The sequence below is a fragment of the Gouania willdenowi genome, chromosome 20 (genome assembly GCF_900634775.1).
Source record: "Gouania willdenowi chromosome 20, fGouWil2.1, whole genome shotgun sequence".
NCBI lineage: Eukaryota > Metazoa > Chordata > Actinopteri > Blenniiformes > Gobiesocidae > Gouania > Gouania willdenowi.
Window position 1 is genome coordinate 22103675 of NC_041063.1, and position 26045 is coordinate 22129719.

The following is a 26045-nucleotide window of genomic DNA, read 5'->3' on the forward strand; positions in this document are numbered from 1 at the left end:
TATGGCGCATGCGGCGCTGTTTTCATAGAAGCTGCATCCGAAGAAAGCGTGCATGCATGTGTGTGTTTGCATGTATATTTTTAGCACGCGGATCAGAAGGGACCCTGGAAGACGAGTGAGTGGGCAAAGAGGAAGAGGAGACTAAAGGCCTTCTTCGCAGGCAGTGAGGAGGTAAAGGTCCATGCACAGTGTACATATACACACTATATGAAGGATGTTTTGCTTTTTCTTTTTTTTTTTTAGTTGTTAGAGCCCTGCAGGCATTAACATTTGGATCAAATGCTTCTTATAGGCCACTTTACAACTTCAACCTTTTCACCCCATCAGATGACTGACAGAATTCTCACATAGCTCGCACTGAAGCAAATATAGGATTTGTGCCACTAGAAACTAAATGAGTAACTTGAAATTGTGAAAGTAACAACTTGAAATTAAATATACTGTTTTGAAACTTAGTTAGGATGATCATATTTTGATTTCCAAAAAATGGACACACACTTGGGCTGACCTACTCACAGTAGGCAAATCAACGTTTTCTTGAATCTACCTTGTAACGGGCAAAATATTGGCATCTCTTTGTCTCGAGAGACAATAAGTTATTGCGCTAGGGTGTTTTTGTCAGTTAATGATGGTGCAACACCTGCTATGGCTGTATAAGCTGGAAAAACATGCCTTATTGCAGTTGTTGCATACAAATGTCACATTAAGTGGTTGATTCAATGCTGGTGTTAGTGCTCTTTTTCTGCGTCCTCGCTTATCCTCCCACTGCTGTATTCTCTTCTGGTCACTCTGCCGTATGCCCTCCTTCCCTAGCTGCCTCCATTATCCCCGATCAGCTGAAGAGGCTTCCCAGTTTGAACGGTTAAAATACAATATCATATTTAAATAAGTTGTTATTGTCCATAAGCTTTAAAAATTCATTTATCTCTTTAAAACTAAGACTTTTGAAAAACATTGCTCGACCCTCTTTCTCTTTTGTTCATGTGTGACAATTTTGTTAAAACAAAGCAGCATCTTTAATGATTGAGTCACATGTGAGTGAAACTACCGTAATGACATTATATTGGCTGTAAAAAGCAACTTAGCATTCAGAAACTTGTGGAATTTCTCAGACAGAGCAAGTTAAGGACTTTTAAATTAACGTGTTCCTGAGATGCGTTCAAGGTCCCTGGGAAACCTGGCCAATTCCATTAACTTGTAAAATATCCCTGGACAAGATGTGATAAAAGGACATGTTTGGGTAATTCCGAACGTATCTTTGTATATTCCAAATATTCAATATATTTCTGCTTCTCAAATTCAATTTCACTACAAGGAGACACACTTTCGGTCCGCGAGGTTGAGCAATCGATCACTGATTCATGGAACTCCTGATTACAGGACAAGTACCCCAAAACCAGGTTTGCATTAATAGTTATTTATCACTTTAGTATAATAGTAGCTATTCCTATTATGGCACGGCACAGTTCCAGTCATTCATAATAGTTTTTGTAGACGTAAACAGGAGTTCCATGAATTTGTGATTGATTGTTCAACCTCGAGAACCGGAAGTTTGTCTTCGTGTAATGACATTGAATTGCGTGCAGTCAATCGTAATTTCAGAAGCAGCGATACATTGTATTCTTGGAAAGTACTAAGATGATTTTTTTTTCAACAGGAAAAAATACAAAATTTTAATTACTAATTCAGTTTCAAAACAAAAATTCAATTTTAAGTTTTTACTTTCAATTTCAATACAAAGTATTCAAATTCAGTTTCCAGTGGTACAAATCTCAGCCCATACGTTTTTAGCCTACAGTGAGAAATATATTTCAAATTAAATCAACTGATGATGGTATGATAATGTTAATTAAAGTTAACGCATTATTTATGTGTCAAAGCAGCAACATTTGGAGAGTGACGGCGGCACGGCGGCGGTGAAACCTCATCCCTGTCTGTAAGTCGAGCATATTTCACATTCCCCTCTGTATGTAAAATGGATGTCACATGACTGTAATCATTAATTGTGAGAAAAGCGTTCATATTCCCGCTGACGTTTGGCTAGGCATGTAATTCATATGTCCTCTGCATGGCTTCCTCTGTCGACAGGCGTTGCATTGTGGGTAGTATATGGCTCCGGGGCAGTGGAATGTTTCGGTGTCATCGAGCTCGGAGGTGCATCAATTCTTGGTCCATCCACTTTAGTTGGAGATCACACATCACATCTCGTAGAGCGAGGGCCCCCCGCGGGCGATTGGCTTAGCATGTTTGAGTTTTTTAGTAATTATGGGCTAGCATGCTGGCTGGCGTGATAAAAATCAAGAAAGCAACTCTCTCTGGCGTTGGGTTGCATCATGGGTGGGTGGTAGTCGGACACCAGCCCTGTCAGATGAATGTGGTTTGGAGTTTAGCGAGATGACCTCCTCTCAACAGCTTTGAACTCTGTAAATTCCTTCTGATATCAATGGTGGGTGGCTATTAGACATGGGAGACTTTCTATGCATCACCTAGGGCTACATCTGCCTGAAATTGAATGAGAAATCATTTCACTTTTCCCTTTTTCCCGGCTCCCATAAAGGCTAAGGAAGGAGGGAAAAAAAAAGAAAAAGAAAAATAAAGAGCAGAGACACGAAGCTGACTTGTGGTTTTTGTAACAAATGTGTAATTCATTTGTTTCCACTGTTTCTGATTTAATGGAGGTTGAGTAATTGCATTAGAAAGCACATTTTGCCTTGTTGTGAACTGATGAAAGAGCATGTAATACTTTTGATAGGCAAACAGAGAATGGGGCGAGAGAAAGATGCAGTCCTCGCCTTTGATGCACGGCATTTATTTGCCAAATTATCCTTTCCTTTACAAGCATCTTATCCCCAGTCACAGGCAGGGCCAGAGCCCCTGTGATATTGCTTTATTTTGAGGAATTAAGAGAGGTGGCGATGAGACAGAGCGAAGCGACCGCTTATTACATTACCGCTGATAAGATTGAAAGGCAGGAGGAAGAGAGGACGGGGGGAATGAGAGACCTGGTAGAAAGCGTTTTGTTGTGTTGTTATTAGATTGAGCCGCTGTTGGCTACAAAGGTGGCTCTGAAATGCAGGTGGCTGCTAACAGGGTTAACCTCTTTGTGTGCGTGTGTGTGTGTGTGTGTATGTTGGTGTGTGTGTGTTAGCCCGTCGCTCAGAGCGCTGGGGGAAGGCCAAGAAGAGGCGTCGGCCAAGTGCGAGCCCTCAGACTCCTCCTCTGCAGCATCACGGCCCTGGTGGCAGGTAGGGAGCACCAGATTTGACAGCTAGAACACAAACAGGAAGTGACATCACGGCTCGTCTCTGAGAGGGTGGAGTCACAAGAGATATCTATTGTTATTGTACGATTCCAAGCAAAAGCAGAGCTGTTTGTTGAAAAACAGTCTTAGTATGATGTAATTATGTGAAATGCTGGAAAAAACGATATCCTTTATTTGACTTTCTTTGATTGAATTCAGTGAAAGCATACGGTACGAATCCGTGTAACCTTTGTTCTTTGGTTACTCCGTTTAAAAAAAAAAAATCTAATTTACAAATAAACAGTGTGGTTATTTTGTTTTACTGACTTAAACCAACAGAATTACAGAAAAATCTAAAACTAGACAAGCAACGTTTTTCTGTTTTAAAATTAAATCTTCTGTTTGTGAGATATTTAGATATTTACGGGGAAAATATGGATGAGAGGGCAAAAAAAGGAGATGTTATTAATACATAAATAATAATAATAATAATAATAATAATAATAATAATAATAATAATAATAATAATAATAATAATAATAATAATAATAATAATGTTATGTAAAACATGCAGGAACCAGAGGTGGTGTAAAGAATCTACTGGTGCTCTTTGTTTCTTGTGATCAACTTCCGTGTGTGTTGACGGCTGCCGTTAGTGCCTAGCGGTATTATAACGTACAAACATTTTTTACTGCCATCAAAAAAGCTGTAGTTGTTTTTGCAAAAGTGTCAAATGGTCGAACATCCATTGTTCCTCACACCAGCCTCACTGTTGATGGTCAGTCACCAGTTTATTTGGATACTATTTGGAACGTAACACTGTTCGGTAAAGTTGGCACGATATTCACAGATTCGTACTTCCAGCAATAACCACACTGTTTATTTGTTATTTAGATTTTTTTGAATGGAATAACCAAAGAACGAAGGGTACAGGGAACAATACGCTGTCTTTTCCAGTGGTTCTCAAACTTTTTTGGCTGAAGCATAATGTTGGAATGAACTAGTGATAACACATTTTAAAGAATCTCATTTTGTAAATAAGTGGAAAAAACAGTATTTAGTGTTAGTCTTTTGCTAAATTTTGAGAAATTTGGAGCTATGTGGGTAAGGTGGCAGGATCTAGTGGGGTTAGGGTTCAGTGGTTTGGGTAACAAACGACACCTAATAACAGCCTTGCATGACACTTTATTCATGCTAATGTCACAATAATGATAGCGTATTGTCGGCCTTTATGTATAAAACTAAGTGTTTCCAAAAATTCTAAAAATCAATTTAAATTTTTCAGAAATTTCAGGCGACCTTACATGGGGTCCCGATCACAAGGTTGAAAAACCCAGATTTAGTGGCTCCTGGATAGATTTGTATCTATAGTTTGTATCATTTCCATTCACCTCACACCTGGGGTGGGACAAAGACTGACACTTTATTTGGTCATTTTCCACTGTCTCAGGTACCGCCTGTAGTGCCATTACGTACCCATAGAGGTACACGTACCCCCATTTGAGAAACTTGTCTATTCAACCACATTCCTTTTGTTTTAAACAATGGGATAAATGGTTGCCAGAGAGTGGATTTTGGGGTTTTGGGGAATACAGGTATAGAGAAAAGGGAATGAAGAGACAAACTGGTGAGGAAGGGAAGCGGACCGCAGCTTTAGCACCAGCATCAGCATCAGCAGCTGTGGGAGGCGTGTGCTGTTGTGCTGCATCTGGGGATGAGGCTGCCGTGCCATCATGCTGGCTTAAAGATGTAATGAATCTTCAGTCGGGGGCTTTCCTTCCAGGGTGACAACTGGCTTTGAGGAAGGTTGTAAATGCAGGGGAGATTGTGGTATAATTCCTCAGACTGGCGTTTGTGCCCCCCAGTCACCATTCGATTATCTCCCAAATTGCTGTGTTTCACTGAGATAAAGATTTTTTATGGCTTGCTGACTTGAAACAACTAGCACAGGCAGAATAGGGGGCAAAGGGAGGGAGAGATAGAAAGAAAGAGAGAAAGCAATGGCCAAACCTGCCACGCATAGTAATTTCCTTCAGTAAATGACAGAATTTTTGTTTAGATGACATTTCCTTAAAATTACTGCAGCAAGATGAATCTGAAATATGAAATGTCACATTTGGCATGCAAAACTATGAAAATATATTTCTGTGCAAAAATTCATGGAGGCATTTAATTTAGAACGTGTTTAATAACTGAAGCAGCCTGCATCAGTAATCCTGCCCGGAGGTCCCCAAAAGATTGTCATATTTATTCTCTTGCTTTTTTTTCACCCCCACTTTCCTTCAAAACCCAAGCCAAAAAATTTTAAGGGTAAATGTTCATTGTTAATTAAGATTTACTAATTAAAATGAAAATAATTAACGAGAAAGCTTAATCTCTGAATATTAGCCCGTACTTAGAAAGAAAGGAAGTTTTTGTATGTGGCATTTCCTGTCTCTATTAAGAGTGCATGTTTTTTTGTGATCAGTCAAAGCCCTGAAAAGACGTTTCAGCTAAAAAAGAACGGCCGCTTGCCAGCAAAAACCACGGAGGATCCCTCACCAGAGCCTTTGATCTCATCTGTAGGAGTGTTGTAATGTTATGGCACTTTAGGCACAACTCAGGCTCGGGGCAAACAAACCACCTCTGATATGGAAAATTGGCTCCCTTCACCTTTTACCTTCGGCTTGCTGCTGTCTTCACTGTCTCTGTGATGCCTTTTCGAAAAGCATGTGGGCCGGATCGGAACAATACTTCTTAAAGACACACACAGTATGAATTAGACACTGATGGGAGATTATTTTTTTCAAATTTTCTTTTCTTTTCTTGATTTTTTTTTTTCCCTTTATCCCACTCCGTCTCATCTTCCTGCGTCTCCTTCCTTCCAGTGTGGGGGTTCGGAGGCCTCCATCACCTCTACCCAAATAAGAAATGTGTGGGCTAAACCGCTTTACCACCAATTATACTAATTTCACTTCTGCCTCGATTGTTTTGGTATGCAAAGATGCACACAGTGGGAAGATTGTGGGGCATTACTGAAGGGCTCAGCAGGCACTTTCCTCCATCTCTCAATAGGGGGGTGTAGAAGTGGTCGAAATGATATTCGATATCAATTTTTATACAATAATGGGTAGAAAACTTTAGGAGTGAAACCAGAAAATGACAAATAGAGAAGAGTGGGAATGGTTAGGCTGGGACAATGTCATCAGAGAGGATAAGACAGTGTACAGAGGTAAGAACAGTGTAGGACGGGGCAATGTATTTCAAACATCAAGGCAGACGTTACTGAACTGCATTGAAATAATCCTGCAAAAACATGTAAATTGAGTATATTGCACTATTTTATTGTGCTATCTCCTTCACGGTGCCTTTAAATCTCAGAGGACTGACAAATAAATAACAATAAAGAAATAAAAAATGTAGTGAAAAAAACATTTTAGGAGGAACTGTTTTAAATCTTAACTGTTTCACAGGCAAAGGGTTCAATATGATTGAATGAGCATTGTTTATTTACTACTACTACATAGCATAGCATTTCTTAGCAAAGCATTATTAGCATAGCATTGTATATACAGTAGCCATGCAGGTGACAGCAAATAATAACATCAGAATCAAAAATATTTTATTTATCCCAAGTGGAAATTACTTGTGGTTCAGAGGGTCAAGAAATATTACAAATAAAAGGAATAATCTTTTAACAAAAAAAAGAAGGAAAAATGTACATAATTAAGTAAGACTGTTGATTAAATCAGGATTAAATACAAGTTACACATTACACTAAAAAAAACAAGATAAATAATAATTATGCAAATGTCCAAATTAGAGCTGTCAAACGATTAATTATTTTAATTGTGATTAATTGCATGTAATTGCATTTTTCATTCGATTAATCGCAGTTGTTTATTTGCATGTTTCTAAAGAAAAAAGAGCCAGTTTTAATAAAACATTTTCTATTTTTATTCTGAAAGTGCGAGGCAGACATCTTGAACAATTCTGCAATATTGCACAAAAATAGTGCTGATATAAACCTACAGTAAAAACTGTAAACATTTTAGTTCTGTGCTGCTTTTTAAGTACACTGCTTGAGATCAATGAAAGATTATCCTTACTTAAGCAAACACGCTTATTAACATTTCCACATGACAAAGCTGATCTTTTTCTTTTGCACAATGTGGTCAGTTAAAGAAAAAAGTATTTTGCATGGTGCTGTGGAAGCATTTCCAGTGTGGAATTCCATCGTCTAGGCACATCCTGGACAAGTGACTCCACTTTAAGCTTGTTGTGCTCTTGCGTATTAATTGACCTGATCACAGTGACCTTATCACAACCTGCTCCGCCTTGCAGGTAACCCTCCATGCTAACACACTTTCTTAATTTTTGTAAGAAAGTGGGTGTGGTGATGCGGCCCTCTCTGCTCACTTCTTCGCCCCAGAGTTGGTCGAGCCAATGAGAGCCGAACAGGAAAAAACGCCATATCCCCAGCACAAAGCAGTATTAAAACAAACATGGCGGCCGACACGGACAAAACCTGAATATTTACTAAACTCTGTTTTAAGGACCTATTATCCCTTGTGTATTTTGTGGGTTTAATTATTTGTGCTATTGACTGGAACTTTTATTTATAGTTGCCAGAAATTATTTCCCCCCTCTTTTAAGTGGTAGCACAAAGTCATTTGTTGACAGCGTGTTTCATACAATACATTATATATAAAATAGTATTTGAGAAGCTAACTCAGGATTCTTGGTGGAACAATGTTAGTTTTCATTGATGACGTGAAATCGCTTTTCAAGTGTCTGGTTTCTGTGGAGACATTTGATAAACTGATGTCCTAGTGCAGGTTGGCATGTCGACGTGTACCTGTTGTCAGCTATAAATTAAGATTAAATCGGGGCTTTCGCCTTTAATTGGCCATGTAATGTTATTGCATACATGGAATTTGTCCTCTGCATTTAACCCATCCACCATTTACAGGATAAAGACAACCGATAAATGCTTACGAACTTTAACCACAGATGTCACTTAGCAATGTGGCCACCTGTGTCCTGGACAAGCCCCCAATATATGGCTTTATAGGAGACCCCAGGGTAAACGTACAGTCCTCTTTACAACTACATTTTTGTATTTCAAAAGACTCTCTAGGGTTTTTAATGTAGTTTTTGCTGAAAAACTGGCAGTTACGAATTTTTGTATTTTTTTCTATTCCTGGAAAACTAAAATATCCCACCAAATAAAAGAAAATTGCCTCACGCTATTTAAACTTTCACAAAATATTCCATCAAGTTTAAAGACGGATCAGGCAGACGTGGAAAAATGATTTTGTAGCAATGGATGTTTTCTCTGTGTATGTGTTGGATAGATTTTGCACAAAGGGGCCAACTTTGTGGCTCTGTTGAAAGCAGATTGACTTTTCATTCAGTGCTCTCCGGCAGATGCCACGGGGGACAAAAAGCTGAATATGTATTTATATTGTTCTCTGATTATGTTTCATTAAAACTGTCTAGCCAGCTTACTCTATTACTCATTCTAAGCCCTAAAACAAGGCACATGTCACCCAAGCAAACGAGCAAATAAACAACAAATGGGCTGTTGTTGCCTGAAGGTTAGTGGGATAATCTCACAACCAGAAGGCTGCCATTTTGAAACCCTTCCGCTAAATAGGAAATCCAAGTTTGATAACAAGGAAGGCTGATGAGCCCTTGAGCAAGGCTCAGAGGCCATTTACCTCAACATATTTGAATTTAAGGATAAGATGACTACAATGTCGTTAAATGTCCTTTTGCTTTATTTTTTATGCACATTTGAAAAGTTTTCTCTAAAACTTATTACATTTATCCCTGTATTTTATAACCCAGTCTTGTTGTCAGGGCTAACAGGTTGCACACCTGTATTGTGTAACTTTACGCCATAATGCTCGTCTTAAGATCCATTTTACTGAAATTAAAACATCTGTGAAGTACAATGGCGACGCCTCTCTGCAGCTGTTGTATGGAGTGTAGGTTTTTGCATAGTGTGTACAGATCTCATACGTGACTCACTTGTCCTGTTAGAAATACAGCTTTGTTACACCGCCGTGATGACAGGCAAACAGGAAGAGACTACTAGACTGTAACATGTTATTAATAGATAATTGATTCAGATTTTAAAAAACATGCGGTTCCGTGAGAAAATTGCAGCAGATGTTTTTCACAGCAAGCAAAACATTACAGGTGTATTACCAAGGAAAATAAATCACACATAAATAATGACTACACGATAGACCACAAGTGTCAACCTCGAGGCCTGGGGGCCAAATCAGGCCCTTTAGACCATCCAATTCGGCCCACAGGAGAACGGAAAAAAAGACAGAAAAAACATGAATTAGAGTGTAAATTACCAAATTATTCAGTTGCAGATATACCAGCTCTTCTAAATACATTTATTCAATTAAACTGAAATCTGAAATTGTTCAAAGAAATCAATTTTGCATAATTACCTCCAAATCAAATAAAAATTGGTCAGAAAATCTAAATTTAAAAGATAAAATCCTACTATGACGTTTGTCACTTATGGCCTGGATATTGTGGGCACCTTACATACTTTATGTTTCATTTATACGTCAAAGTGCAAACTTGGGGACATTACGGTTGAAATTGCTCGCCTAAAATCCGCGCCCCACTTAGGATCAAACTACTTCGAATTAAAATGAGTTTGACACTGCTGCAATAGACGATGCAAGTTGACTCACAATAATGATAAAAAACAAAAGAAAACTGGAGTTAGAAAAATCACCATGCATTTATTTAACTTTAACTCTGGACATATTTACATACTTACTTTGGGTATGACCTTTTCATCTTGAAAGGAATAATAAACAAAAAAAAAAAAATTACCCCAAAACGTAACAATCTGGTGTGTAGTAGAACGACGATACATCTTATGACACATCGACGCAACTTTATGTGATAAATACAGGGGCTCCTTGTTGTAGAAACACTAAATTACAAAAAAATCTCTATATTTTCATTTGTTATGTTGCAAACTGCTTAACCTGCAGGAAAAGAGACGATGGCTTTAATGACTCACTCTGTGTTTCCCTGCAGGGCGTTGGCAGTGACATCCCCCAGCCTGTAGAGGTGCACATAAACTGCCTGAGAGCCACCAGAGACAAACTCCCCAGGGGTCTTTACACAGTCAGCGTGGCGCTCCACAGCCAACTGGGAACTCCACCTCTGGTCTGGTGCACCGAGAAAGGAACACCAGCTGGGATTACGTCCACAGGGCCGACGAACCACGGGGGCCACTTCTACGATATCAACCTCGACATCAACCAGAGCCTCTTCATGGTAGTCAATGATGTTTGGATCACTTTGTTAAAATTAGGATTATATTCCTAAATAAGACACACATTCAGGTCTTATTATAAACGACCCCATTACCACCTTTAGTCACCCATCAACCAATATCAGTTATTAATTACAACAGAGAGGCTAAATTTTAACGAAATTCAAAATAATTGCAAGTGGAGGGGACGTATATGGTGTGTATATGAACAATATGCAAGAATCCCAGTTGCATTTCTGTATTTTCTTTATGTAACCTTGTTCCGTAAGAATAGACGTGTTTCCATGTTTTCTCGGAGCGAAGTGGTCACGTGACCAGGTACAGTATGTCACATTCTGTGACGTACAAGGGTTTCCGAAGCACTTTTGCGACAGATTTCCATATCAAAACATATTAGCCCGGCAGATGTGTAGACATATTAGGCTAAGATGTTCACTTCTGGAAGAAAGCATGAAAATGTGTACATGGGGGGTTTTGAGTATGCTTAATTAATTTTTAATGGGATCCACACTGGCTAAGCTACAGTTTCCACTCAAAATCAAGATATCCAAGATGGCCACCATCCATATTGCCAATTGGATATTTTGTCATAACTTTGGTTCTATTTGACATAGAACCATGATCTCAGTGGAAAATTACAGGTTTTTAAGGTCAAGGAATTCAATAATGTATCCTAAAATACCATAAATTGTGCTCAGAGCAGGACCCAAGATGGCGCCATCCGTATTGCGAATTTCAATCTTACCATAAATTTGGTTCTGTTTGATGTAGAAACATGATTTTTGTTGCAAAATGTAGGTTTTTGGGGACTAGAATTGTCATGAAATAGTCAAATAGAACCAAAGGTATGACAAAAAAGCATACTGAAAAACCAACATGTACAATTTTTCATGCTTTCTTCCAGAAGTGAACAACTTTTATGACATATTCGCTAAGCTTCTCGTGAAAACTTTTTAGCAATATTTTTTTTAGAACTTCAGGTGTTTTCTTCACCATTTTTTACTGCGCTATTTAGATTCAGCGCATTTTCCAAGGGTAATGGAAATGTAGTTATTCCCTTAGTTTCCAAGAGTAAATACAAAAGTTTGGGAACATTTAAAATATGCATTTAGAATTCTTCCTTTGACTTCCTTTGTGCCAAAAAAGGCTGCATTGAGTTCAGTTCTTTAGACGAACCTAAACAGCAGATTGCATTAAAATCAAATGTATATCCATTCCACAATCACTTTCTTAAACCTCTTGAAATGACAGTAAGCAGCATTTTATAGCAGCAGCAGCTCTAATCTCCCAAACCCACACACTTATTTTGGATGGTCGATATTGACCAGTGGATTAAAACCCTTTGGTTTATCCATTGAAGGCAAATCGAATGTAAGCCTCAAAGAGAAGCCACTGAATTCATCATGTCCCTCTGATCCCATAGACGAGCTGAGAAAAGGTTCCTTCTGTCTCCTGACGGGAACTCTGAAGGCCTAGCTGGAGCGTTTAGCTGGTGTGGACACTGTCAATGTACTAGTGGGCGTCTTCATTGAGCCGGAGCATGCAGATGTTATTGTCTGCAGCTCCTGGGAAACATAAAGCAAGGGGTAAAATCTGGCACAACTTGAATGCAGACCTAAGATGTGATTCAAAGGTAAAGAAAGGTTTAAGTACAGCATGCTAAATGCTTCCCTCCTCTCCTCCCCAAACCTTCAGCAGTTGTTGGTGCGCTCACTGACAGCGATAGGGGAGTGTTGATCAGATTTCTGTGAAACTACCAGGAGTGGCTTGGGTGTTGTTTTTTTTCTCACTGCTTGCCCACACGGTCGCGTGTGATTTCAGGAGTGTACTAGCACTGCCTTCCAAGAGGAAATGGGGAATTAGTGATGGTAGAAGGAAGCCAGGAGCTTATTTTTCCTTTCCTCCCTCGCTCCGTCTCTCCCACTTTTTTTCATTCACTCGTCGCTTTGTGTGTCTGGGTTTGGATTTGACAAAAACTGCTCAAGTGGGACGACTTGGATTTGTAGAGAACGCTTGAGAAAGTCTCCTAGATTTTTTGTTTATTTATTTTGTTTTTTTTTGTTTTTTTTGTTTTTTTAAGTTTAGTTTCTACGTCAAAACTTTTAAAACTTTGAGTGTAAAAAATCCCCAACAACAAATAGGAAAAGGGTAAAATAAATTTCAAATGACCATGAACCAATTACCAGCCACGAATGTTAAACCATCATTAAAGGCAAAAAATTGATACACTCTGTGATCGTTGGTGTAATATTCAAATATAATTAAACTGAAAAATATATTTAACATTTTATTTGACGAAAACATTCCAGAATATATATCAATCTGAGCATTAACACAGAAAATAACAAGGGATTTTGTCCATTTCTGTGTGTGTATTTCAGTGGTTATTTTGTATATTTTGGTGGGCTTTCTGTGCATTTGTGTACTTTTGCTTTTCTTTTGTGTATTTTCCTGTAATTGTGTGTTTTGGAGCCATTGTTTGTCTTTCTGTTGTCATTTTATGTGTTTTTGGAATCTTTTTGTGTATTTTTCTTGTCACCTAGTGTATTTTCTGTGTTCTTTTGTGTGTTTTTAACTTATTTTGTGTATCTTTATGATCCTTTTGTGTATTTTTATGACCTTTTGTATATCATTTTGCATATTCATTTGTCCTTTTGTATGTTTTCAGAGTCATTTTGTGGATTCACATTGTGTACTTTTGTTGTCCTTTTGTTCATGTTGTGTATTTTATGTCCTTTTTTGTGTTTTTCTGTCATTCTGTGTGTTTTTGTTTTGTCATATTGTATACTAAGTTGTCCTCTTGTGTACAATACATTTCACATTTTATTTGTTAAAGAAAATGCATTTAGATAATTACATTAATTGTTATAGTTTGAATATTTATTAATTTTGTTAACCTTTTAATAACCCCACCAAGAAAAAAAATCTATGAAATTATTTTTCATTTCCATTTCTTATGCTGAGTAGTAACCATTATCAATAATTTTATTTTCAACTGACCCCATGTCGTTTTTGAAATTCTGATCTCTACCAAATGGTTGAGTTGTCACTTAATGGTTTAAGTTCAAAAATTATGACAAATACCAGAAAATGTGTAAAAAGTGAACAAGATTTTCATTTTATTAACAGTTTATTAACAACTTAACTTTCGAGGAGGCGGTTAAAGAGTTAAAGAGAAATATTAATATTTCTTTTCTTTTTTTCAATATTTTTTGAATAATTTCAAGTTTTTCTGAAAAGAATTGCTGTTAAAAATGAAAATAAATAATAATTTTACTTCATTAATGTTAATGCAAGTTTGTTTTTAGGATTCCAAAAACTCGACTTTTTGATACAATTAACTTTTGTCAATTAATTTATTTATTCATTTATTTCCTTGTGTGACCCAAGAGCCGTATTTGCAGGGCCGGCCTTCCTGCTAGGCAACCCAGGCGGCCGCCAAGGGTGCTATCTGCTGGAGGGCCACCAAATTACAATAATTAAGATTTTTGTTACTGACTTGTAAAACAAACAGGAAAGTAGAAATTTACTTGCACAGAAACTTTTACGTTTTATTTTTGCTTTTGATTTCACTGTTTTGCATTGCTTTCGGAATTTGCACCATTGTTGTTGTTGTTTTTCCCTCAGGACATTGGCACTATACCTGTAAGTGTTATATTGTATTTAAGTGTATTATTGTAATTTTTAAAAGATATTCAATGGTTTGTTGTGCCGCAGAATTGCATTGAATTCTCTTGATATAAAAACAAGTAATATTGTGTACACATGTATACTTTAAATACAAACCCCCCAAAAAAACAACTTTATTTTTATTGATTGAGTACTGAATGACCCTGCGTGTTTTGTTACTGCTTGAGGTAAATCGGTTCCTTTAATAAAGGCTGTGATGATTCTGCTTATGTTTACTCTCCCTGTCAGGAGAATATTTGTCATGCAAAAGCCAGATCACAACACAAACCTCACACAGGACTTTCCCACGGGCGTATATATACACGTTTCCAAGCTACACGAAGGCACGTCACGCTCGCACCAAAATGACTATTTATGCAGGTCATATTCCTGACAGTAAATGAATAATACGAATATCCTCAATATCTATAATCCGTGATATTATGGCATAAATTTATGTCCCGAGTCAGACACCGCTACCCATCATCTCACAGGTGCGCATGGCATAAGCAGATTTGCAGTGGGTGGGGGGTGGGGGGTGGGGCTGTGTGAGTGGGATACACATGATTTATGTGTTAAAACAAGTCCTCTGCATTTTCTATTACAACTAATAAAGGGATAAAATATTTCCACTGGGTGATGGATGGAGTCGCAGCTCGCTCGCTGTCAGTTCATTTTTTAAGCAAACCCACTGCTCTCCTCTCTGAGTAAATAAGAATGCATGTGTTTTCTATTGACTGTTAACCGCTAACAGCAGCAAAATTATCAGTTTGATCGATGGTGGCCTCAGTGAATCACAAATTCAGTAACTGTCAGGCAGCTCTACAGCAGCAGCAGCAGCAGTAGCCTATAGTCTGTGTCCTCGGCAACTGTTTTTATCAGCCCGCCATCATCTCCTTTTAGGCAACTTCCAGAGCGATTGGTAAGAGTGGCCGTTAAGGAAAACTTTAAAATGAGGACAAATAAGTTAAGGGAGGGTCCACCAAAGTCTGGATTTTAATGCATTCCCTGAGGGCTACTGTTCTGTTCTGCTTGTGTGCAAAGTGAGAAAAACTAACAGTGTATGCTTCCGGTTTGTCTGCATGTGTGTGCGTACGTTACATAAAAGTGCCTGGAGGCGTGTGTGTGTGTAAATGATGTGTAACTTTGTGTGTTTTAATGTTCCTGCAGAGCTTACCTGCCACCAGTGAGATCAGCCCCTCCATGGTCCTGGTTTTCCAACTGATCTCAGTACCAGGAGGAAACAGCCACATCAGCACCGTTCATGCCTGGGGGGCCTTTCCTGTTTGTGGACCAGATCTCAGTCTGATTCAGGGAAGGTGTGTGTGAAAAAAGGTTCAAATAAATTCATAATAAGGACCGGTTACATTGGAAATGTATTTAGGCTACTTTTATCACAACGGGACATGTAATTGTCTGATTCGAGGGACACATTATCAACAATAATGTCAGCATTTAGAATAAATATGACTCTGAGCATTAACACAGAACATAACAAGGGATTATGTCAATTTTTGTGTGTATTTAGATCAGATTGTGTATTTCAGTGGTCATCTTGTCTGTTTTGGTGGACTTTCTGTGTATTGTTGTTGTCATTTTGTGTATTTTTCTGTCATTTTGTGAGTTTTTAGAGTCATTCTGTGTCTTTTGTGTTTCTTCTTTCTTGTGTGTTTTTTAGATTGATTTTGCATATTTATGTGTCCATTTGTGTGTTTTTGGAGTCATTTTGTGTATTTTTGGAGTCATATTGTGTTTTGTTGTGCTTTTGTTTTGTTTTTTGGAGTCATGCTGTGTATTTTTTGTCCTTTTGTGTATTTGTCTGTCATTTTGAATGTTTTTAAAGTCATTGTGTGTCTTTTTGTGGTCATTTTCTTTGTTTTTGAAATCTTTTTGGGCATTTTGTGTCCTATTGTGTATTTTATTTTTGTCATTTTGTGTATTTTTTTCTAATTTTGTGTATTTGGAGTCATTTTGTGGTCATTTTTTGTGTATTTTCTCTAATTTTGTGTATTTGGAGTTATTTTGTGGTCATTTTTTGTGTATTTCTAGTATATATTTCTTGTTCTTTTGTGTGATTTTCTGTCATTTTGTGTGTTTTTGGTATCGTTTTGTGCCCCATTTTTTTAGACACTCCCACCAGTGGCTCATGTCTGGTGTACACTTACATTAAAGTTTCTGGCAAAATGTTTGATTTGGGCCAGAGAAAAAAATATTAATATTAAGTACAACAATTGTATTTTAATCCTCAAAGTGATTATTAGATCTTATCCAATCAGAACTAAGTTTCTTCTTTTTTTTTGGAAGGTATCCAATCAAAACTACTTTAGTTGCATGGACATTTTAACGTTAATTAGTTGACTAAAACTAGAAACTGAAATTATCCTGATGAAGAAAAACACATGACGCACTTCTCCATCAGATAAGCTCTGAACATCATCCAAAGTCCACAATCAGCTAAAGGAAATAAACGTGTGTTTGATCACATGTTAAGTATGTTGACACAGTATCTGGTGTTGAAGTGGTTACTTCTGTACACACATACAACACATGCGTGTTTGTCGCTGCAGGTTCAAAACCCCACTGCTCAGAGGAGAACCCAGCATCCAAACGGACCAGTTCAAAAAGATCGAGTCCCTTATCTCGTCTGATCTTGACCACTGGCTGTGCAACCTGTATTTTCAGGTGTGTGTGTTTGAGTCTCAGATTAGCATCCATGTTTCTTCTGAAGATATTCATCTCACCTTTACTGCCTTTAAAATCCCTCATCTTGTCGGGGAAGTTTATCTTCCACTCGTTCTAATGTTTTGGAGGCAGAATTGATGCAGTTTAGGGGTTATTTTGGATCTTTTAATGATAAAAAGCTTTCACAAAGAAATTTAAAACTGGCCCCAGAGAGCAAAGAAGAAGAAGAAGAAGAAGAAGCCCATCTTTACCCACCGATTCAGGATGCAGTCGGGCTGATGCATTGATTAGATTAGTAAACATCTTAATTCAATTAAAAAGCAGAACAAAGCTCTCCGTCTTTGCTTTGCTTCTTTATTCGTCCCTTAGACCGAGACATGCTGTTTGTATTACTTCATTATCATTGCTGTTGTGCTGCATTGGCTTCCATTCCTCAGGGATATTTGTGCATCTTTGCATATGAGCAACTAAAAAAAAACCAAAACAAAAAAACACAATCCACTTGTTATGTTTTAGATGAAATGAATAACTACATCTGCAAACAATGTTTGATGCAAATATTGGAAAATATTTACAATATTATAACTACAATCACATGCTGTTTTTCCCACGATCTGCGATGATCTGATGGAATAAGACGTTCACGTCTGTCACGTGTTTGTTTGTTGGCTGTTCCCAAAGGTGAAAGCCATGGATTTCATGTACTCACATTACGGTAATGGTGTTGCATTTATGCATACTTTTTTGAGTATATTTCTAAATCATTTTAATTGTACTTAAGTAAGTTTTAAAAGAAGTAAAGAAATGTACTTATTTCTACACAGAGTAAATTCTAATTATTTTTTTTGTTTAACGTAATGCACCGTGCCAAAACAGCATTAAATGCTTGGTATTTTCTCAGTTTTAGAGCTGTAATTAGAGCACATGTGTCAAACTCATGGCCCGGGAGCCAAATCCGGCCCTTTGGAGCATCCAATTTGGCCCGCAGGAGGAAGTAAAAATGAAAAACATCAATCATTGTGTAAATGAAACTGAACAATATTTGCAGGTGCTCACGTTATTGCAGTCATTTTTAATGTTAAACTGTTAAAAAAAAAAAAAAAATCTGAATTCTTACAAAATCCTTACATTTTTCTCAAATCATTACTCAATATTTCCTTTAATTAAATAGAAATTGGTCACAAAATATAGGAAATTTAAAGTAAAGATCCTGTTGGGACTGATATCTATCACTTATTGCTTGGATATTTTCGGTGTCTTACATATTTTGTATTAAATTACTCGTTTTCTCACATAAAATCTGTGACCAACTTGAGATCAAACCTGAACTAAAATGGGTTTGAGACCCCTGACTTAGAGCCTGAGAATTGCTTTTACTTTTACTTTAAGGACTATTTAATTGAGGTAGTTTTTACATATACTTGAGTATTATATGTATGACTTACTTGGACTTAGTATAATTTTAATCAAGTAACAGTACTTCTACTTGAGTACGATACATCGTACTCTTTACACCTCTGTCTGTTTCAGGTTAAAAGGCTCCAGCCTGGTTCATCAGAGGCAAAGCAGTGCAACAGCGTGAAGGTGAAAAGCCCCCCAGGAATGCCTCAAAGTGAGAGCGAGCCGGACCACCTTCAGAACCAGCTCTGTCCTCCCCCCTCCCACCTACAGTCCCATCAGCTCTCACACACAGGCCTCAGCTGCAGATGTGTAGAAGCCACCATGGTACTCTCTCATCAGGGGTCTCCTCTCCACCTGTCAGCCCACTCTGCCTGCTCTACCTCATCTCTGCCAGGTAGGGGTCTAATCCCTAAAACCCCCCAACGATGCCACATGTGGGGGAAAATGTTAGCATAATGTCACCTACGCTGGGAGAAGAAGAGTGGCAGGCCTCGCTGGAGGGTTGGGTTGGGCCAGGATTGGCAGAAAAAAGAACACAAACACAGTCAATGTGTTCTCAGCTAAATTCCACTATTGACTTAAGGAAATATTGAGTTTATGCAGGAAGGAAAACACTGCAAGACCTTGATAGACTTTAGAGATAAATACTGACACAAGTTTTATGAGCAAATAAACCAGTGTTTTTCAACCTTTGAGTCACGACTCCATGTGGGGTCTCCTAGAATTTAAATAGTGTCACCTGAAATGTTTAGTAAAAGATTAAATTAGCGATTCTCAAACTTTTTTTTTCTCTTATTTCTGAATCCAAGAACCCCATTTGTCCGACGACAACATAAGAACATTCTAATCAAGAATATTTCTATCATCATTTTATGTTTTTTTAGTGGTATTTTGTTGTTGTTTGTCTGTCCTTTTCATTATTCAGCATATTTTAATCTTTTGTGTGTTTTTGTTCTCATTGTTGTTGGTATTATTTTTTCTTAGTGTGTGTGTGTTTTTTTAATGTCTTTTGTCGTTGTGTATGTTTTTTCTGTTATTTTTGTATATTTTGTAGTGATCTTGTGTGTTTTTCTCTTCTTTACTGTGTCTTTGTTGTCGTTTTGACAGTTGCTGGTAATAGTACGTATTTTTCTCTCTCAGCGTGTGTGTTTTTGGTGTCATTTTGTGTATTTTGTTGTTGTTTGTTCTTTTTATTATTCAGTGTATTTTTGTCTTATTATGTGTGTTTTTGTTGTCGTTTTATGAGTTCATATTTTTAGATTTTGAAAGGTGTTAATTTTCCCCTCTCTCTCCCAAGTACTCCCTGTAGTGGCATCGCGTACCCCCATTTGAGAAACACTGGATTAAATAATAATGACTGATTAAAAATATATTTAAAAAAAAAAAACAGATTTAAATTATATATTTTTTCAAAATTCAATTATTGAATTATTATTAAATATATATATATATATATATATATATATATATATATATATTATTCTTTGAGCGCTAAGATGACTATTGTCGTAGTCAGCACTATATAAATAAAGTTTAATTGAATTGAATCATTATGGAATTAAAGCACAACACAATTCTAAAAATGGGGAAACCAGGCACTCCAAAATCAAAATGAGTAAAGAGATATTAAGAATCCTTTATCATAAGCATCAGCACTTAAAAGCAAGAATCATTGTTAAAATGAAACTCCACAATATTTGCAGGTGTTCAAAGTTTTCACATTTCTTATATTGCACAATTGCAGTCATTTTAAATGTCAAATTTCTAGCAAAATCCTTCAATTTTCCTCAAATTATTACATAATATTTCCCTTAATTTAACAGAAATTGGTCACAAAGTCTAGGAAATTTAAAGTAAAGATTGTGTTAGGACTGATATCTGTCATTTATTGCTTGGATATTGTTAGTTTCCTACATATTTAGTATTGTATGTACACGTAGAAGTGCAAACCAGGGCACAACAATGTTAAAATAACTCAAGCCCCTGAACTAAAATGAGTTTGATGCCCCTGCATTAAGGGTTTCAGAGTAAATCTAATGATGCACAAAAAGTCATCAATCCTCATCACCACATTATTTTAAATATGACGACCATGTTTCGAACATTTACTATCAAACATTCTGGTCTTTAACAGAACTCAAACCCAGGCTCAGTTGGTATTGATCTATGGTGTAGATGATGGGTTCACTCTTCTGTTATTAATCCTTCACCATTTTCCCCCTTTTCTTTTTTTCCCCCCATTTTTCTTTCTTTTGCAGCTCATCTTTATTTAACAGTCCTCAAAAGTTTCTGGGGTGCTCTGCTTTAAACATCACACAGGCTTTTTAATTACAAATGAGTTGTGACAGGTCTGCTGGGTAGCACCCTGGCCCATTTTAAACGTGATGCTGGCTGACAGCTTGGCAGTGTTCTCCCAGCGCTGGAACATGTGGAAGAAATTGGTCTTTTACATTTCACAGCTTGTCGCTTCCTCCGCCGGCTGACCTGTGACCCCCCACAGAGATCCTTACCCCCACAAGGGAAGTGTCCCCAACGAACTGACTGCATTTCTAGGGAGAGAGTGAGGGAGGGCGAGAAGCGTTCGGTATGGGAGATTTATGTTCTGCCACAAAAGGCAAATGGTACCTGGTCTTTCTGACTGTGCACATGGCTGTAAGCTCTAGATGTTAACACACACACACACACACACACACACACTTACGGCCAGGTGAGGAGGTTGCATGGGAAGTGAACCTGATCCGAGAGTGAAGTAACGGATCAAAAGGTGTCCCGTGCGGCACTTTATCCACGCCGTTCCTTAAGTCGAACTGACAATCGAGCGCAATTTGCATACAGATCTATTCATGTTGCATTACCTCTGCAGTGAGTTATGACATTCAGATGGAGTGGTACGTCAAGGTTGAAAGAAAGGGATTGGATGGACAACGTTAACACATCGCCAAAAAATGGAAATCCAACTCGGGAGGATGAAAGTCTAAGTCGCTATGTTCACACTGCAGGCTAATGTGACCCAAATCTGATCTATTTGTCCATATGTGACCTGTATCTGATCTGTTAAAGACAGTCTGAACAGCACAGTTCAGATTTTTTTTATTTCATTTCACAAGCAACAAAAACAACAACAAAACTAAAAAAAACAAACTAAAACAAGCAGGGCAATAGAGGGCGACCATGGTGGTAGGATGGGTCGTCCAAAAGCTGAAGGGCTCGAGGTTCGAATCCTGCTCTATCATTGTCGTTGTGTCCTTGGGCAAGGCACTTTACCCATATGAATGGGTATGAATGTTGGTGGTAGTCAGAGGGGCAGTAAGTGTGAAATGGCAGCCATGCTTCTGTCACTATGGCCCAGGGCAGCTGTGGCTACATTGTAGTTTACCACCACCGGTATGAGTCACCTTGAAAAAAGCGTTATATAAATCTAAGCCATTATTATTATTATTATTATTAATAATAATATTAATATGGACAGTTTGTAACTTAAAGTACATGCTGAAAATAGTTAGACATGTTGCTGAAAACATTTAAAAAAATACCAAAATGCTTGATGATAGAACAGAGGAAATACAGGAGTGAAAGTCAACCTGTACAAAAAGGACATTACATGGGCAAAACCTTATATCTATCTATTAATTACAGGACCGTCTGCATGTGTGTGTGTTTGTGGAGCATATATCTCACTGACGCGGTGTCTTGTCCACGTGAAAGTTTTTTGCCAGCGTGGGCATAGCAAGACTTTGTGCCTCTATTATTTTGGACTTTATAACACTAGAGAGTATGTACACCTCTTTGTACATCCAACCTTCAAACATATATTTATTTGGCCATAATTGACAACTCTATTGAGCTCCCACATGAATACACACTTCCGACGGGCACTGTACTATAACAGTGATGATTTGTATACATCAGTACACCTTTCACTTCACATACAGTTTTCACTAATCACAAGTTAATGAATATGGAGGAATTATTCTCGGAGGTAATGTGAAACGGGGGACCAGGTTTTCTTAAATGGTGGGTTAGTTATTCAACATTTAAGTGGTCTGTGAGGAGGCCTAACCAGTGGATTTAAAATATTTTTGTTCAATCTTTCCAGTTTAAAAGTAATTAAAAAAAAAAAAAAAAAGGTTAACGATATTAGCATGAATGGTATGTAGGGATTGGGGATGGTTAACGTCGAAATATCTCCAAGTGGTGCAATAATGGGGCAGAGAAGGATGCTGAGGCTATCAGACAAGCTGCTCATGACCTCCGAACAAAAGTTTTGGATGTATGGGCAGATCCAGAGTGCATAGAAGTAGTCGTCAATTATGGTTGTACAGTGGGGACGCGTGTTTGTTTTATTGAAAGGTTTGTGAGTGGTGATGTATGTGCGCTCTGTCCAGGTTCATACGTGGTCCTAAATCTGATACGTATCCGACTTTTTGCAATGTGACTGCAGTCTGGACGGCCGAGGCACTTTCTATCCGACTCCTACGTCTTCACCATGTGAAAACGTCATAATTGTGCATTAAGACTTGCAGTGTGAACATAGTGGACACATTTCCTACATTTCTTATGCCTCTGTATGAAGATCCCGTCCAGTGTTGTGACGGAAACAAGCTTCAGAGTACGACTTTGAGTTTGAATCCCTCAGGGTTTGTAATAATAATGATCTCAACAGACTCGACTTCAGACTTCAGACGAGTTCGGATCAGGAAATCACAAGTAATGTCTCGGTTTGCGTTGGTTTTCATGGGAGTTTTTTTATCTGAAAAAATAAAAATGTCATTTATCTCAATGAACTTTTCCAAGCATGATTGAGCATATTTGGCTTTCAATCGTTAGCCGATTAGCTAGAGGCGCACTGGGTTAAGTGACCTTTCACATTAACTGAATGATCCAGTTACATTGGGTTTGTTTGAACCCAAATGACTGATCAGATTAGCGTCTTGTTTATGATCGCCTTTAGTAACGCAAATGAGTCTTACATAATTGTATGACTGCTTCGTTCCTACATTGTTATGTTGCAGTTTTGATGGTGATAAGGAAATGTATCCTTCAAAAGAAGAAGTTATGATAAAGTATATAATGGAAAAACAGCTATAAGATGGCCACACAGTACCATTACGACTTTAAAAAGTTTGCATTATCCTCTAAGGTGCAAAAGTAACTAAAAAGAAATATGCAACACACAAGAAACACCTCCAACACAGACAATGAAGCAGCACTCAAATGTGTAGCTAACACCTGAAATGTGTAGCTAATCAGGAACACCTGGGAGGAAATACACACAGAGAAACTGACAAGAAAGGTAGGAAGACACTGACAGAAATCTACTAACAGACAAAAGTAAGAGAAAAAACTATTAGAAGATATTACTGACAAAAATACAAATTACTAAACAAGACTAACTAAACTGAATGAAAACCAAACACAACCCATTCACTTTCTTTGTTCAAAAATTATTTAAAAAACTAAATCATTTATTTGCTCCTATTGAAACATAAGTTGATTAGCTGATGAATACCACTATTATTGAGTTGCTAATTTTATCTTGTATTTATATTTAAATACAAGATATATTTAAAATATAAATTGAACAATTTATTGAAACCGAATTATACATTTTTAGTAAGGTGAATTACGTCGTTTTAGGAATGTTTTTAAGCTGTTTTAGAATGTGACATTTTTGATTGTACTCGTGTGGATAGATTTAGTTTTTAGGGTGACTTTTAACAGCTGTCCAGGGACAAACAAAAAAACAAAAAAAACAACAACAAAAAAAAATATTTTTGGTTGTTAAAATTTATGTTTATTACTTGTATTGTATTGTATATGTCTTAAGACAGCCAAGAACAAATATCTATCTATCTATCTATCTATCTATCTATCTATCTATCTATCTATCTATCTAGCTAGCTATCTATCTATCTATCTATCTACCTATCTATCTACCTATAATAACATTTCCCAGATTTCACGTGGCTATGTTTAGAAATAAAATAAGAAAAAAAAAACAAAAACAATCAGAAGTCAACCAATTTCAAAATAAAACTCTCTAGTTCTAACCTTCAATTTTGCTGTACGGTATAATTCCAGACCACAAATAGACAAATAGGGGCCTAGATAAGCAAACACCACCATCTTAGTCTGGTGTAGCCAAACCAGTATCACAATGGTCTTAATGGTGTTACAACCCTGAGGCTTTTCTATACTCAGCCTGTTTAAGTGGACAAGAACAAATAAAAAGTGTCAATGACCTCATTTTTTGTGGGTCACCCTATACTGAATATCTACACTTCTATATACGTGTAAACAACCTTAATAATACAAAGTTTGGCTTGAATGTGTGGGTGCATCAATGCAATGTGTGCAGGTCTCACTAAAGCTCAGAACCTTGGGGGATAAAGAGGAGTTTGTTGTTGGCCTTGGGTGCTCAGCGAGGCTGGAGTTGTGGTGGCCCCAGCGCTCTTAGTTCATGGATACTGCCGTTAGCTGTCCATGCTGCCTCTGCACAGCGTCTGAATCGCGGCCTGATGTAATAAGTATTTATTAATGTTTGTCTGCATCCCAGAAGCTCCGTGTTTGTGATGTTTTGTGTTATATTTGCTAATGGAGGCTGATTTGTGTTTGTTTTTGGTGTATAAAGAAGATGACCACAGTTCTGTTGTTATGTCGACGGACTCTATTGAACATAAAATCCTTCTAATTAAACACAAAAATGATTTAATCTTTAAAAAAAAAAAAAAAAACTAATGAAAGTGCAAATCAAAAGAGTTCATGTAACAAAGCACAATATCAAAGACAACAGAACTTCAAAGGACGTACCGATCAACTAAAATACTGGAGACAAAAGCAGAAACATGAGGGTAACATAGACAACGTAGCATCCCTCAGTCAGTGTTCAACCACACCTGAAATAAGCTGATCAGGAACACCTGTGTGGAAACAGGAGGAACTACTTAATGTCTCACACAAACATATAGGCTGTGTTGTATTTGTCATACTAACATACTACTCATACCAAGTCTGACATCAAAATGAGTATGTAGTTTGTTCACATTTGATAGTAGTGAAAGATTGAGTATGCAAGAAATCCAAAGATGTATACTATACTGGGACATTTTTTAAGTATGCACAGTATGACACTCGTCATACTCATGATGCATTGCAAGTGGAATGTAAAAAAAAAATCCCCTTTTCAAAACAAAAGCATCTCTTCTTGTCATTTATTAGTTTAACGCTTTTGTAAATAGGGCTCTTGTTTTGAAATAACCGGAAGTTTTGTCAGTAGCACAATGTAGAATCTCCAAAAATCTTAGAAATGTCGGCAATAAATGTGTTTTTGAGTTTTATGGATCAAATGACCACATGTTGATATTCTACTTGGTCACTTTCTCACTTAAAATGCTTTTAGAACTTTCAAATATGGTCACCATACTAATCATACTAATAGTATGCAGTAAACAGTATATACTCATTGAGTTGTTAGTGCATAGCATGGAGTGTGCCATTTCGAACACAGCCAATGTAGCATCACTCAGTCAGTGTTCAACCACACCTGAAATACAGTATGCTTGGAAGCTAATTAGCAGATCAGGAACACCTGTGTGGAAACAGGAGGAACTACTCAATCCCTCACAAACATATTGACCGGATGTGGTGTAAACTAGACACAGACGGAATCCTTTACCAACAGACAACATATTAAACAATGCTGGAACATGAATTAATTAATGGAAAACAAGAGCACCTTTTGCCAGATATTGG

The 26045-nt window shown here is 37.4% G+C and overlaps 1 protein-coding gene across 1 annotated transcript in view; it reads left to right on the forward strand.

Annotated features, from left to right (window-relative positions):
• Window positions 1-26045, forward strand: part of ofcc1 (orofacial cleft 1 candidate 1) — a 131156-nt gene that overhangs the window by 39032 nt on the left and 66079 nt on the right. Inside the window, exons 8-14 of the mRNA XM_028435121.1 lie at window positions 85-171; window positions 1884-1936; window positions 3149-3245; window positions 10301-10543; window positions 15381-15529; window positions 16778-16892; window positions 18423-18687. Coding sequence (XP_028290922.1) covers window positions 85-171; window positions 1884-1936; window positions 3149-3245; window positions 10301-10543; window positions 15381-15529; window positions 16778-16892; window positions 18423-18687 — 1009 coding nt within the window. The remainder of the gene's footprint in view (window positions 1-84; window positions 172-1883; window positions 1937-3148; window positions 3246-10300; window positions 10544-15380; window positions 15530-16777; window positions 16893-18422; window positions 18688-26045) is intronic.